Source organism: Anabrus simplex, chromosome 1, assembly GCF_040414725.1.
Source record: "Anabrus simplex isolate iqAnaSimp1 chromosome 1, ASM4041472v1, whole genome shotgun sequence".
In the NCBI taxonomy this organism is placed as follows: Eukaryota; Metazoa; Arthropoda; class Insecta; order Orthoptera; family Tettigoniidae; genus Anabrus; species Anabrus simplex.
In genome coordinates this window covers 421634376-421651356 of record NC_090265.1, presented here as the reverse complement: position 1 = coordinate 421651356, position 16981 = coordinate 421634376, and the positions used below count along the sequence as shown (strand labels likewise).

The 16981-nt window shown below is 35.9% G+C and overlaps 1 protein-coding gene across 1 annotated transcript in view; it reads right to left on the bottom strand.

Annotated features, from left to right (window-relative positions):
* The window catches only part of LOC136871708 (uncharacterized), a 245700-nt gene that overhangs the window by 15778 nt on the left and 212941 nt on the right, over positions 1-16981 (bottom strand). Inside the window, exon 17 of the mRNA XM_068227141.1 lies at positions 8913-9119. Within this exon, the coding sequence (XP_068083242.1) occupies positions 8913-9119 (207 nt within the window). The remainder of the gene's footprint in view (positions 1-8912; positions 9120-16981) is intronic.

Below are 16981 nucleotides of genomic sequence, written 5' to 3'. Positions count from 1 at the left end.
ATCTATTCTTAAGTAAATCATATTTCACAATAAAATTTGCACATTCTGTGATAAATTCTTTGTAGTTTATTTTGCACCCAACAGCTGCTTTTCAGTATAGGTTTTCTTGAAGCATCATCCTTCCCTCTGTGATGACATTTTCGTCTTCTGAACCATAAGTAATTTCAGTGTAGATGTGTAGATGTAGTGAAGCACTACAAATAGCAGAAGAAAAGGAATGCAAAATTCAAAGGGGAAAGATCGAAGATGTCTAAATTAAATGCAGAGTTTCAGAAACTAGCTGGAAGAGATAAGAATGCCTTTTTGAATGAACAGTGCAAGGAAGTTGAGGAAAATAACAGACTGGGTAAGACAAGAGATCTTTACATAAGAATTGGAGACATCAGAGGGAAATTCCAGGCGAAGATTGGAATGATAAAAGATAAAAATGGAAAAGATCTTACTGAAGCAGAGGAGATTAAAGAAAGGTGGAGGGAACATGTAGGCAATTTGTATAGGAAAGATCGGAATACTCCTGATGATGAAGTTACTCTGTTGTCAGAGAGAGAACCAGATATCCTAGAAAGTGAGGTCAAGTGGGCCCGAGAAAGTATTGCAAACAATAAGGCAAGTGGTTATGATGGAATCCCAGCAGAACTGTTCAAAATCCTAGGAGAGGATGCTGTGAAAGTGCTACATTCGATATGTCAGCAAATATGGAAAACCCAGCAGTGGCCAAAATATTGGAAAAACTCAGTGTTCATCTCAATTCCAAAGAAGGGCAGTGCTAAAGAATGTTCAAACTACCGAACAATCGCACTTATATCGCATGCTAGTAAGGTTATGCTCAAGATCCTGCAAAATAGGCTTCAGCAGTATGTAGATCGAGAACTACCTGAAGAACAAGCCGGTTTCCGCAAAGGCAGAGGAACCAGAGATCAAATTGCTAATATTCGCTGGATTATGGAGAAAGCAAGAGAATTCCAGAAAGACCTATACTTATGCTTTATCGACTATGCTCAAGCCTTTGACTGTGTTGACCACAATAAATTGTGGCAAGTACTCAAGACTATGGGAGTACCAGATCATCTTATTTGCCTTATGAGAAATCTCTACTCTGATCAGGAAGCTACGGTGAGAACTCTATATGGAACAACTGAATGGGTCAAGATTGAGAAAGGTGTACGTCAAGGCTGCATATTGTCACCTTATTTATTCAACTTATATGCAGAGTATGTGATGAGGAATGCCAAATTAGATGAAACAGAAACTGGAGCTAAAATTGGTGGGAGACATTTAAATAACCTTAGATATGCTGATGACACCACCCTGTTGGCAGAAAGTGAAGAACAACTTAAGTATCTACTAATGAAGGTGAAAGAAGTGCAAAAGCTGGACTAAGGTTGAATGTCAAGAAAACAAAGATCATGGCAACTAAACCTATCACCTCCTGACATATAAATGATGAAACAATGGAGGTTGTTCCTAGTTTCATCTACTTGGGCTCCAAAATAACTGCTGACGGCGATTACAGCCATGAAATTAAGAGACGCTTGCTCCTTGGAAGGAAGGCAATGGCCAACTTTGATAATATTTTCAAGAGTAGAGACGTAACTTTAAGAATGAAGATTTGTATAATGAAGGCTATGGTCTTCCCAGTAGCAATGTACGGCAGCGAAACCTGGACAGTAAGAAAGGCTGAGCGTCGAAGAATAGACGCATTTGAACTATAGTGTTGGAGAAAACTCCTTAGAGTTCCGTGGACTGCGAAGAGATCTAATAAGTCCATATTACAGGAAATCAACCCAGGCTGTTCACTGGAAGGTCAAATACTCAGACAAAAACTGAAGTACTTCGGTCATATTATGAGAAAAAATGATTCACTGGAAAAGACCTTAATGCTGGGGAAAACTGATGGTAACAGGAGAAGAGGGCGACAACGGATGAGGTGGATTGATGGCATCAAGGAAGCCACGGCTCTCAATTTAGAAAGACTTCAGAAAATAGTATATGATAGGAAGAAAAGGCGCACTTTGGTCTATGGGGTCACGGAGTGTCGAAAGCGACTAAAGGACTAACAACAACACATGTGCTTAATTAAGCCTGAATCCTGTCTGATTTTTTCCTATCAACTATGAAAACTCTTTCTGTGGAGAGTTACTGTCAGGTACACTTGATACTGCAAATAACACACGCTTACGGTTTTACAGTGGAGAAGAACAGAGTAAATTCACAATGAAATTCACAATGTTCACGGGCAGCAGAAGGAAGTAACGATTAAGTATAATTGCCAACTCACAAGCAATGAAATGAGGAGGGTTGAGCAGTAATGCTTCAAAGGGTGGAATGATTTTCTTCTTTCTTTCTTTTTCATAGAAAATTTATTTTTTCATGACAATGTTACTTTTCCATAATAATTTTCCCTTTGACCGTAATGACGTAATCGTGAGGTGAAATCCGTAATAATTATGGAAAATCCGTAATAGTTGGCACCTCCATAAAAATAAGGAATAATTTGATGACCAAGACAACATAGGAGAGTGGAGTTCAGCAGAAATAAAGAAATGGAAACCTCTACCTCTTATAAGCCAAACATAAGTAAAGAACCCATTGATAAGGCAACTACATATCGGGAATTCACAAAAAAATTGCAGAGGAAAGCAAAATCTAGCACTAAAAGTAGAAATTAATTTCATGAAAAATAAAGTAACTCAGATATAATAGCTAAATGATAAACATTTTCAGAGAAATTTCAAGGGAAGAAACTGCATGCTATAAGAATAGGAACCTGTATGAAGTGGTAGGCATTATTGTTAACTATAGACAGTGAAGTAATATACAGATAAATTGAATTTAAAATTTCTTCTTCTCTGAGGATATATGAGGCATCAAAAGCAACAAAACGAGGGAGAACAAAAATGAGTGACTTATATCTATTGCTAAGAAAGTGGCAAAATGTTGAATCTCAAATAATTCAGTGTTGTCATATCTTCTAATTAAAATAAGCCAATTTTGTTATTTCTGTACTTATTAAAAAAAAAAAAAAAGTTATTGGTATAAAATGCAAAATTACTGGGATCAGTGCCAGCAGGTGGAACATTCAAAATAAAGATAAAAGTCCCAATATCAAACAAGGGAAGAGAAAGGTAAGTTTCTTGTCTTTCTAGATCAGTGGTTCTAAACCTTGTATTGTCCATAGCACACTATCCTTTGTAGTGAATTCCCACAGCACACTAACACAGAAGTTTGCAAGAATGTGGGAGATTCGTGTTGTGCGTGCACCGTTTGCTGTCAGTTGTCTGTTGACTTGGAACCCACGTCCATGTTCTGGCATGTTTTGACATCACTACTATGTAAAGCACAGCCATCTCCGTACAAGCCATGGAGGCCCTTAGAGGAGTGGAACATAAAGGTTTCCATCAGCTGTAACCTTGGTTCTTAGTGGGATAGAGTGGTTAGATTTGCCCCTTTACCCCCAGAAATTATCTTGGCACTCATTTTTGATGTAGGTTGAGTGAAGTGGAAGCATTACTTTACTGCCTCGGCTACGTAGACCTTTGTTGATTTGACAAGTATAATATGCATTATTGAGTTCATTTTTCTTCTTTACAAGGAAATCTAAGTTCCATTAGAATAAGTTCACAATTAAAAAGAGAAAAGTTGAAGGTGAGTCAGTGACAGAATCTAACAGTAACAAAAGTGAGAGTGAACTGATACCCAGTGTAAGAGTATGAAAACAATATCGAGAGTAATACGAGGGAGAACAAAAATGAGTGACTTATATCTGTTGAACAGGAAGTGCAAGTGTGTTTGTGTTCAATAACTCAAATGTTTCACTGTAAAATGTAAGCTAACAAATCCCAGGTAAAATAAATATCTTTCAGTTCTTGAATATTTTCCTCATGTCCCTTTTAAAAAATAAATATCGAGTGATATTATTTTTTTTACCAGCAATATTACAAAGGCTCGGAAATTTTGCAGCACACTTGGCAAATCTTGCAATCTTTGAGAACCACTGTTCTAATTAAGCCACGATCGCTTCTTTCCAACTCCTAGGCCTTTCCTATCCCATCGTCGCCATAAGACCCTGATGCTGTAAATCTGCTTCAAGGATTGACAACAATTCATCAAACAAATTCCCACTCATACGAAAGTAATTAAAGAACATTTTTGGATCACTGGTACGTTCGTCTAGAAGAAAACGATGAGCTCCTCGTTCTAGGTTATATGAATTTAAAGGATGGAGCCAATGAACCTTAGTACTCTTCTTTCACCTCAATCTTCTTTGCGTAAGAATATAAATCCCAATGATAACGTTCGCGTCCATGGTCCAGATTCAAACTGAGACACAAAATATGTGGTGGGGATTAGACGTTGCCGGAAGTGGACAGCAAGGATAAACAGAGTTCTGAGAAGTGGAGTGGAGTGACGTGGCGTAGAAAGCAAGTGGATCAGCTGAAAGGAGCCTTAGGGTGTTGTAGGATAAAAATGTAGTATAACTAAGTAGTACTGTAGTGTAGTAGTAGCCTATATTAATTACCTTATTATCGTGTAATCTTTGTGTACTATCCTAGACAATATTTCTTTCCTTTCATTTTTATTTTGCACAGAACAAGTTAATTTATTTTTAATTTTATTTTCATTATTCCGTAAAGAATGGCTAAGGAGTGCAAGTGTACAAACTGTGGGTGTGACCAGGCATTAAGGAGTATGAGGGAGGAGTTGGAGAGTTTGAGAGAGATAATTAGGATTCTCTCAGAGGACAAAGTAGGCCTCCCTCAAACAATGTACAGGATACAGTAGGTATAAAAGAGGGATGGGAAGGAAAGGAGGGAATTGTAGAAGACAGATGGCCTAATGTTTTAAGGAGAAGGAGATTGTAGGCTAAGGGCTCTATTCACGATCAGAATTCAGGACAGGTGTCTGTGAGAAATCAGTACGAGTCACTGCAGATAGAACGACAGAGGGAAATTGAGAAACAGGGAACTGTTACTGAGAAGTGAAGAAGGAAGTGGAAAGGAAAAAGGTAGGAAAGAGAAATGTAGAACAGAGGATAGGAAAAGACAGATAGAACAGGGTCATGGGAGGGAGAAAAGGGAGTGAGGAAAGATAGGGCTGACCAGGAGGGGAGGGGATCAAATGAGGTGGGTAGGGTTGAGGCTCTGGTCATGGGGGATTCCATTGTTAGACATGTGGGGAAAGTGTGTGTGGAGGAAAGGGAACCAGGGTAAAGAGTTATCCAGGAATTAGGTTAAGGCATATGTTGAAGAAAGCACAAGAGAAGGGGGAGGGAAAGGAGAAGGTGGTAGTATTTCACATTGGTATCAACAACGTAAGGCAAGCAGGTATAAGTACCAACATAGTTGCGGATGTGTGGGATCTGGTAAATGCAGCACGGGTGAAGTTAAGGAAGTGGAAATTGTTATCAGTGGAATACTGTGTAGGAGGGATACTGACTGGAAGGTGATTGGGGATTTAAATGAGACTATGGAGTGGGCATGTGGTAAACTTGGAGTGAGATTTGTAGATCATAATGGGTGGGTAGCAGATAGTGATCTGCGCTCAGTTGGCCTTCATTTAAACCACAGTGCTAAATACAAGTTAGGAAATTTGCTTACAAGAGTTATAGAGAGGTATATTCAGGAAAATGGGGTGGTCTAGGGAGCGGTGATAAGGGTACAGGGATCTGGAAGTGAAGTTGGGATGACATAAAAAAATTAGTTCTGAACTGTAGAAGGAGTTCAATCACTTCAGTCACTACTGATCTACATTTAGGGCAGTCGCCCAGGTGGCAGATCCCCTATCTATTGTTTTCCTAGCCGTTTCTTAAATGACTGTAAAGAAACTGGAAATTTATTGAACATCTCCCTTGGTAAGTTATTCCAATCCCTAACTCCCCTTCCTATAAACAAATATTTTCCCCAATTTGTCTCTTGAATTCCAACTTTATCTTCATCTTTATTTTCATACTATCCTACTTTTAAAGACACCAATCAAACTTATTCGTCTACTGATGTCCTCCCACGCCATCTCTCCACTGACAGCTCGGAACATACCACTTAGAGACTTACAATAATTGAAAATCTTCCACCTTTTTGATACTTATACTTTTGATACTTTATACTTATCAAAAAGGTGGAAGATTTTCAATTATTGTAAGTCTCTGAGATTAGAATTTGGTACGGAAAATAAAGCTGATTACTTGCAAACATACCACTTAGTCAAGCAGCTCGGCTCCTTACTCCCAAGTCTTCCCAGCCCAAACTTTGCAACAATTTTGTAAGGCTACTCTTTTGTCGGAAATCGCCCAAAACAAATCAAGCTGCTTTTCTTTGGATTTTTTCCAGTTCTTGAATCAAGTAATCCTGGTGAGGGTCCCATACACTGGAACCATACTCTAGTTGGGGGTCTTACCAGAGACTTATATGCCCTTTCCTTTACATCCTTACTATAACCCCTAAATACCCTCATAACCATGTGCAGAGATCTGTACCCTTTATTTACAATCATATTTATGTGATTACCCCAATGAAGATCTTTCCTATATTTATATTAAGACCTAGGTATTTGCAATGACCCGCAAAGGGAGCTTTCACCCCATTAACACATAATTAAAACTGAGAGGACTTTTCCTATTTGTGAAACTCACAACCTGACTTTTAACCCCGTTTATCATCATACCATTGCCTACCGTTCATCTTACAACATTATCAAGGTCATTTTGCAGTTGCTCACAATCTTGTAACTTATTTATTACTCTGTACAGAATAACATCATCTGCAAAAGGCCTTATCTCTGATTCCACTTCTTTACACATATCATTGATATATATAAGCAAACAAAAAGGTACAATAATACTGCCTTGAGGAATTCCCTTCTTAATTATTATTACGGTCAGATAAAGCTTCGCCTACTCTTAATTCTCTGAGTTCTATTTTCTAGAAACATAGCCACCTATTCAGTCACTCTTTTGTTAAGTCCAACTGCACTCATTTTTGCCAGTAGTCTCCCATGATATATCCTATCAAATGCCTTAGATAGGTAAATCGCAATACAGTACAACTGACATCCTAAATTCAGGATATCTGCTATATCTTGCTGGAATCCTACAAGTTGAGCTTCAGTGGAATAACCTTTCCTAAACCCAAACTGCCTTCTATCAAACCAGTTATTCATTTTGCAAATATGTCTTATATAATCAGAAATAAAGCTTTCGCAAAGTTTACATGCAATGCATGTCAAACCAACTGGCCTGCAATTTTCAGCTTTTTGTCTATCACCCTTTCCTTTATACACAGGGGTACTGTAGCAACTCTCCATTCGTTTGGTATAGCACCTTCATGCAAACAATAATCAAATAAGTACTTCAGATATGGTACTATATCCCAACCCATTGTCTTTAGTATATCCCCAGAAACCTTATCAATTCTAGCTACTTTTCTAGTTTTCACCTTTTTTTATCTTACAGTAAATGTCATTGTTGTTATAGGTAAATTTTAATACTTCTTTAGTATTAGTCACCTCCTCTATCTGGACATTATCCTTGTAACCAACAATGTATACATACTGCTGACTGAATACTTCTGCCTTTTGAAGATCCTGGCATACACACTCACCTTGTTCATTAATGATTCCTGGAATATCCTTCTTGGAACCTGTTTCGGCCTTAAAGTACCTATACATACTCTTCCATTTTCCACTAAAATTTGTATGGCCGCCAATTATGCTTGCCATCATGTTATCCTTACCTGACTTCTTTGCTAGATTCAATTTTCTAGCAAGTTCCTTCAATTTCTCCTTACTTCCACAGCCATTTCTAACTCTATTTCTTTCCAACCTGCACCTCCTTCTTAGTCTGTTTACTACTCTGCTATAATATAGTGGATCTTTACCATTCCTTGCCATCTTTAAAGGTACAAACCTATTTTTCAATTCCTCAACAATTGCTTTAAACCCATCCCAGAGTCTGTTTACATTTTTATATACTTTTTTTCCACCGATCATAATTACTTTTTAAAAACTCCCTCATGCTGGTTTTATCAGCCATATGGTACTGCCTAATAGTCTTAATTTTAATATACAAGATTGTGAGCAACTGCAAAATGACCTTGATAATGTTGTGAGATGGACAGTAGGCAACGGTATGATAAACAGGGTTAAAAGTCAGGTTGTGAGTTTCATAAAGAGGAAAACTCCTCTCAGTTTTCATTACAGCGCTGATGGGGTGAAAGTTCTCTTTGGGGATCATTGTATCTAGGTGTTGATATAAGGAAAGATCTTCATTGGGGTAATCACATAAATATGATTGTAAATAAAGGGTACAGATCTCTGCACATGGTTATTAGGGTATTTAGGGGTTATAGTAAGGATGTAAAGGAAATGGCATGTGAATCTCTGGTAAGACACCAAACAGAGTATGGTTCCAGTGTTTGGGACCCTCACCAGGATTACTTGATACGAGAATTGGAAGAAATCCACAGAAAAGCAGCTTGATTTGTTCTGGGTGATTTCTGACAAAAGAGTAGCCTTACAAAAATGTTGCAAAGTTTGGGCTGGAAAGACCTGGGAGAAAGGAGACGAGCTGCTCGACTAAGTGGTGTGTTACATCTAATAAATATCATTTTGATCTGTATTGATGATATTTGATTAGAGTAATAACAGTAAGTTATTTAATATTTACAGTAGAGTCTCGATTATCCGACCTAAACGGGACCTGGAGTACGTCGGATCACCGAAAATGTCGGATAATACAGAATATCTTTGAAAACGAACTAAAACAAACAGGAAGGCTATACTGTATTACTATGTTTTATGATCATCTATTTATTGCCTTATCAATTCAATTGTACAGTACATGCAGTATTGATCAAAAACATTTCAAATGTCTTACGAAAAGAAACTTGTCAACAATGTCTGCTTGCCTGCTGATTCACGTTTTCTTGCTGCAAGATCCCGCCATCGACAATAATCCTTCACTGTGAGTCATCGTTTTCTCCTTTTCTTCTGCAATGCCTCGTTCTTGTTCATCATCCTCGTTTTCGTTAGCATTCACAAAACCAATTATATCAGGGTCAATTAGTTCAAACAGCTGATCTTGTGCACACCACTTACTCACATCTTGAGTCGTAGCATCCTCACAGCTAGGAATGAAATTCAGTAAGGGAACAATGTTTTCCAAGTCTTCTTGTACCACCTGCTCTCGAAGTTCAAACTCACTCAACAATATGTTCCAAGACTTCCTAATGTCGTTGTTTCAACTTCTTCTCAAGACTGCGCTGTCCAGTATGCCACATCTTTCACGTTGTTTCGTCTTAACTTTTCTATCCATGTCGTTGCTATTGTCCACTTTCTCTATCAGGGATGAAAGGAGTTTCTGCCAATATTTCCTCTTCAATGTTTCCAGCACACCTTGGTCCATTGGCGGCATAATGACGTCAAGTTAGGAGGGATGAACATGACTTTGATGTCACCTTTTATAAATGGCTTTTCATTTGGGTGTGATGGAGCATTGTCTAGTAGGAGAGCTTTTGTAGGGAGATTGTTTGAAGCTTGAAATGTTCCCACATCTGGAACTGTGTAAAGAACAGTCTTTTAAGAAGTCAGCAGACATCCACGCAGCCTTCTAATTTGTGTAATGGACTGGAAGAGCTTTAACAGAAAAGTTTTTTTAATGTCCTAGGCTTCTTTGCTTTACCTATCATAAGCAATTTTGCTCTTAAGTTCCCAGTAACATTACTACAGGCAAGAACAGTAACACTTTTCTTACTACGCTTGTAGCCAGGTGCAGACGTCTTGGTTTTGGGCTGCGAGAGTTTTGATGGCAGCATCTTAAAATTGAGCCCAGTCTCATCACAATTAAAAATCTGATCACCGGTTAATCCTTCAGCAAGAATTATTTCCTGAAATTCCCTTTTAAATTTCACAACCTCATCGGATTTAGCTGACAGTTTTTCTCCACAGATATTAAGCTGCCCAATGCCGTACCGTTTTTTCCACCGATCAAGCCACCCAACACTCTCAATAAAATTAGGGTCCTCTTCATTAAACTCCTTCTGGAAATACACCGCCATTTTTTGCAGAATGAGACCAGTTATTGACAGGCCCTTTTTCCGGTTTTGAGTGAAGCAAAGAAATAGTGCTTCACTCACTTTTTCCTACTCACGTTTTTCATTGCTTTTCTAATTTTCAGTGCATCACTTGTTGCTCTGGTAGAGCATCACTTTTCAATTTCTTCCCTCTTACATTTCCAGTCTCCCACTGTAACACGTCCAACACCATAATCTAAAGCCACTTTTTGAAGAGTTTCCCCTTTGTCCAGTCTTTTTAACCCACTCAACTTGTCTTGCACAGAAATAACCACTTTCTTCCGTTTACTCACCACACTCACTGAGGATATGAAAACTATAACATCCGCACCCAACTAATACTACACTGAACAATGACTGAAAACTCGCTGCACCTGTCCTTGAGAAAAAACCGGTCCTACCGCATGACTGCAAATTAAGCCTACCAGTGTCAGATAACACGGAATGTCGGATAAGCGAAGGTTGGTTGAGCGAGACTCTACTGTATTTAGTTAATAGATCAATGTAAATCATCCAAGACAATGACTTATTGTATTGATTAGGTGGTCAATTTAATAAATAACTTACTGTTATTATTCTAATTAAGTGGTGTGTTCCGAGCTGTCAGTGGAGAGATAGCGTGGAATGATATCAGTAGACGATTAAGTTTGAGTGGTGTTTTAAAAGTAGGAAAGATCACAATATGAAGATAAAGCTGGAATTCAGGAGGACAAATTGGGGCAAATATATGTTTATAGGAAGGAGAGTTAGGGATTGGAATAACCAAGGGAGATGTTCAATAATTTTCCAATTTCTTTGCAAACATTTAAGAAAAGGCTAGGAAAACAACATATAGGGAATCTGCCACCTGGGCAACTGCCCTAAATGCAGATCAGTAGTGATTGATTGACTATCTTTTGTCAAAGATTTTTAAATAGTAGCATATTCTAATAGGAGGTTATTATTTTACTAAAGGATCATATTTCAACAAGATGATGCACATAATATTTAATTCAATGCACTTACTGCAAATGAGGTTTACCTATGTGCACAATTTATACGTTCACTGCTCAAGTTTCGTGTTGGAATTTGTTATGAAATACCATATTCCTTTAAAGTCTTAAAACTATTCATTATGGGAAAGAAATCTGTATCATAACTGATTCAGTCATTCTTGATTTTTATGGTACTGAACTACACATAATAGGCTAAATATAACTGAAAATTAAAATTGAAAATTATGATCTGATAAACAGGGAACTTGCAGACTGTTTCGTACAATTATATTAAATCTCAGTAGTTTCTCATAAATTGCTTCAATTCTGATATTACACTTTATTTTCAATTTACCGTCACTACATTAAAGAATCATTGTATATAAAGTGCTTATGAAGTGACTTTTCTTCCATAATAATAATAATAATAATAATAATAATAATAATAATAATAATAATAATAATAATAATAATAATAATAATAATAATAATAATAATAATCTTTTCTGGACAGTTCTGTTATCTATACGGTTTAAAATACTGGAATTATTTAGTGTGCATCATACATGGACAGTCATTGGGCCCTCCTCACTACACTTAGAAGTGACTCAAGATATTTAGCAGCTTTCATCATACAGTGTTTTTGTAGTTGGAAATACATTCACAGGAAGTCATTAAGGTATGATCATACTATAAAATTTTATGTGTTAATCTTACTAAATTTATTACATTTATAAATTATTCCACTATTTAATACAGCTGCTATAAACATCTTAGCAATGAAATTTATGATAAGCATTATATTATATTATTATTATTATTATTTTAATCTAATGTCTATACTACTAAATATAAGCATAATATTTATATTATTATTTTATTCTAAAATGTCTCTACCAGTGAAAGTAACTACTTTTCAACCATGTGTGTCTACTGATAATATGTTACACAAATTAGTCATAGTATTAAGGAGCATACTCAGAAGTGTTATTATTGTGGAAGATTATTTAAAAGTGTTGGTAGCCATATTAGCAAGGCCTATCCAGAAATCCATACGAAAAATACTATTACAAAGTATGATACTTCAGGAAATATTTCAAGAAGTATTCCAGAAACTCATCACCAAGATTTCTAGAATCTGAGTGACCAAATTAATGATGGCTGTGTTAATATTCAGTCCATTCAGAAAGGAAAACCATCAGAGATAACAGAATTTGAAAATAAATTACAACATGTTGTTGTAAAAAGAATTGTATTGAATTATATGAATCCATATCTTGTGAAATATATTTATTTCTGGCAAAAGTGGTTCTTTCACTATCAAGACCAAAGCACTCAGCTCTATGATATTGTGATGAAAGAAAGAAGCAGCAAACAAATATCAATTCTTTCTCTAAATTGAGCAATCATAGTAAGGTAGCAAAATGGAAATGGGAAAATAATGAAAGAAAATATCAGTACAAAGAGGTTCAATATTTATATTATAATGAAAGATGTAATATAGTCTGAAATACCGGTATACTGAAATCCATTAACATTTTCTGCATTTATTTGGGAGAGAAAATGAGCTTACAACTTTGCTATTACGAGATCCTGTCTGTAATGTAGAAGATATTGAAATTGATGTGAAAGAAAGAAATAAAGAAAGAAAAAGAGAGAAATACTGTATTGCTCTCAACCAAATTAAAGCAGATATATCTCCTGGTCCTGACCAGATTATTATTTGTACTTTAAAGGAATTGCTGACTAGTGAGATATTATGCTAGTTGGTGAAATTTAAAAGGTGACAGAAGTTTTTAAGACAGCAAGAAAGTATTCATTTTAAGGGTGGAGATAAAAAGTAACTTCATATTGTAATTCTATTTTCTCTCTAATAAGATGTGTTATTGAGAAAGTGATTGAAAAATAATTAAAGATTCTAAGAAAGTATTCATTTTAAGGGTGGAGATAAAAAGTAACTTCATATTGTAATTCTATTTTCTCTGTAATAAGATGTGTTATTGAGAAAGTGATTGAAAAATAATTAAAGATTCTATAATCACCAACAAGGATTTGTTATAATCCCAGGCACACAAAACAACATATCTATTACCAATGGCAGTCTTAAAAATGCCAAGAAAAATAAAAAGGATTGCTGCATTACTTCCTGGATATTTTACAGGCATACAACAGAGCAGGCCATGAGCATACTACAAGATGTCTAAATAATACTGACATGTTGAACAAGACCTAAGGAAGAGAGTGGCAAACTTTCAAGATGTCATTGGTGAAGAATGGTGGACAGACAGGCAGAGATGGAGATCAATGATCCACAACCCAACCCAAGATCAAGGTCAAAGTGGACAAGAGGAATGATGATGATGGTGGTGCCGGCCCCACGGTGTATGGGTAGCAATCCTGCTTCTTACACGGAGGCCCTGGTTTGATTCCTAGCCAGGTCAGGGATTTTTACCTGGTTCTGAGGGCTGGTTCAAGGTCCACTCAGCCTACGTGATTACAAATGAGGTGCCATCCGATGGTAAGAAGGCGGCCTCGGTCTATATAGTCAAGAAATAAAACAGCCAAGAGGATTCATCGTTAAAAGGAGAACAATAAAACTTTGATTTCCACCTATTCAATACATTAAAAGCTATTATAAAATTAGGATCTCATCCTTATTTTATCGTTTAATTGTTAAAACATAGGGCATGTTTCGTTCATATTTTGAACATCTTCAGCTATAAATATTCTTACAAGGTTAAATTGATAACATTGTTCTAGAACTTACACTTATGGTTTGCCATTAACAAACTTATCCATAATAAACTTAAAGAAAACCCTCTTAAATATAAAGTGTTTATATATTACGCCGTCTTATTGAAAATAATATGACTATTTATTGAGTCTGAAAGTTTAATACCTTATTCTAATATTTAAAATACAATGCCATTAGTTAGTCTCTGTATAAGAACATTTACAATCTGTTAAATTGCTGAATGTCTTAAAATTATTATTGTTGTATACACATTAAAACTTTTGTTACAACTGGCGTAAACTTTTTCACATGTTGTACCATATGGAATTGAAATCTTAATACACTCTCAAAACAGCTGAGTTTAGGCGTGAATATTATTCTTTCCATCCATAAAATGACAAAACTGATGCGGACTGATGATTATCGGTTATGAATTTTCTCCTACTTTAAATATTTAACGTCAAAATTTGTCGAATTCACAAATTGCTTGCAATCTTAACCAGTGTAGGGCAATCCTACAGACGTAAGCAGGGACACAGTCAAATGGTGACAGTCAAGCATTGGTGATATGCAAGTGATAATTTCATCCAAGTTTACATAAGTAAGTCTGTTGACATATTTGTAACATGATTTTTTTTCATAAGAATATACTGAACGGTTTAAAAGTTGAAGAAACTAACCTTGAAAGACCAGCAGTTACCCCTTCTACTCCTGCCTGCGTTTACGCTAGTGCACTCAGCTGTTTGACGACTGCTTGTCATTCTACTTGCGCTCCTCGTATTGAATATGTGTCTCTGTATCTGCGGGGCATAGGGAGGGGAGGTAACAGAGGGCGGCGTTCTAGCGAATGGCGTGATTCGTGGAGGGAAATGTTCAGAAGTTGTGTAGGGGGTGGGGGTTTGTGTATTCATAGATTGTCTCTTCTTATTATCTGGGATAAAACTGTATGTAAATTTTGTGCTATCGAGTTTGAATGTTTGTGTTAATTTCGGTATTTGTTCTATTAATGGTTTTTTAAATTTCTATTTTGTCGTTCAGGTTTTTATCTCTATTGAAGTGTTTGTCTAAGTAAATATGTATGTTTTCCAGCTCATTCATTAATTTTCCTTTATCGACTTTTCTGATTATTTTAAAATCTTTTTCTATTGTAGTAAAATGGTGTTCTTTTTCTTGCATATGATTACTCATAGCGGAAAATTTGTTATGTTTAGCAGCATTTACATGTTCTAAATATCTAGTTATAAAACTTCTGCCAGTTCGGCCAATGTAAGAAAAACCATAATCCGAGCAAATCAGCTTATAGATTCCTGATCTTTGGTATTTGTTATTGCTTGAATTTTCACTATTATGGGTGAAAAATATATTTCTATTTGTATTTTGTCTTCTAAATGCAATATTAATTTGCCGATTTTTGATCGGATTCGTGATTTGATATACCATACTGCTGGGTTGGTGAATGTAAATGTTGCGAATTTTGGTTTTTCAGTTTTGATTGGAATAAGGTTAGTGGTCAGTTTTGATTTCACTCTATTAATAATTTTGTTAACAACATCTATTTTATAACCATTGACAGAAGCTAGGTCTTTTATAAATTTAATTTGTTTCTTTAAACTATTATCAGAGATTGGCATTTCGAAGGCTCCGTATATCAGACTAAAAAAAGTGGCTTGTTTCTGTGATTTTGGGTGTAGGGAATCTTTTTTGATAGCTATTGTTACGTAAGATGGCTTTCTATAAATCTGAAGGTCAAATTTATTTTCTGTTTGTGTTACTGTAATATCTCAAAAGTTTAACGAATTATTATTTTCTTCCTCCTTAGTGAATTTTACTCTTTGGTCTAGGTTATTTAAGAAGTTTAATATATTATTGCTGTAATTAAGTTTGCTATCTAAACAAAGGTATCGTCTACATATATCAACCATAAACATAGTCCTTTATGCTTGTTTTTATTTTGCTGTGCTCTAGATGATCCATGTAAATATTGGCTAAAATTCTAGATGTGGGTCTCCCATCCCCAAACACATCTGTTTGTAAATTTTATTGTTGAATGTGAAATAATTGTTGTTTAAAACAAAGTTTAATAGATTTATAAACTCTTCTATTTCACATGTACTTAACTTGGCCTGTTTGGTTAGACTAGACTTGATGATTTCGAAGGTTTCTTTAACAGGTATGCTTCGATACATATCGGTTATATCATAGGAACACATCCTGTGATGCGATTGTAAGCTGAAACTATTTAATTTTTCACAAAATTCAATTGAATGATCAGTGATCATGGAATTGCTGTTAAATTTGTAATGTTTCTTTAAAAATTGGTGTAAGAATTTTGAGATTTTATAAGTAGGACTTCCTCTACTATTGATTACACTAGCCAACATGATTTTGCGGTAAAATAGAAAATATGTAATTCTTATGGAAATCGCTGCCCTGATTCCGAAAATGATGCTATCTTTTTCCTATCACGTCTAGTTTTGACGCAATTTGGTATTTTAATATCTGTATGAATTTGTTAGATGTAATGTTGAGAGTTGTTCTTGTGCAACTTTTTTTAGAATACAATTATGTGGTTTGATTTGTTGTTGTTTGCATATTATTGTAGGTTTATTTCTGTCTAAATGTTCATTTTGTAGTTGGTGGTTTCCTGGTAAATTCATAACAAACTCCCCCAGATACGCAACAGACCGCGAGGTATGTAGGATTGAAGACAGGACAGTTGAGCGTTTGTCTTTCATCTTAGACCACTTGAATAAACAGACGTGTTAAAGGCCCCAGCCCTTATGCAATGTTTACGATGGACTGATAAAGCAGTTTCCTTGCACACTCCACAAAAATGTCTGAAAGCTACGAGACCTTAACGTTGGTGCTTTAAAAAGTTAAATATCACGAACATGGGTGGCAAATTTGCGGTGATTTGAAGATCATTGGATTGTTGCTGGGACAACAAAAAGACAATACAAAATTTCCCTGTTTCATATGCGAATGGGATAGCGGGGCACAGAATAAACATTGAAATACAGTGAATTGGCCAGAAAGGAAACAACTACAACCAGGATCCAAACATGTTTTGAATGTAAGTCTTATTGACCGTGAAAAAATTATACTTCCACCCTTGCACATCAAATTAGGATTGATGAAACAGTATGTCAAAGCATTAGATAAAAGTAGCCTATGCTTCCAATATTTATCCACTAAATTTCCCTCATTAT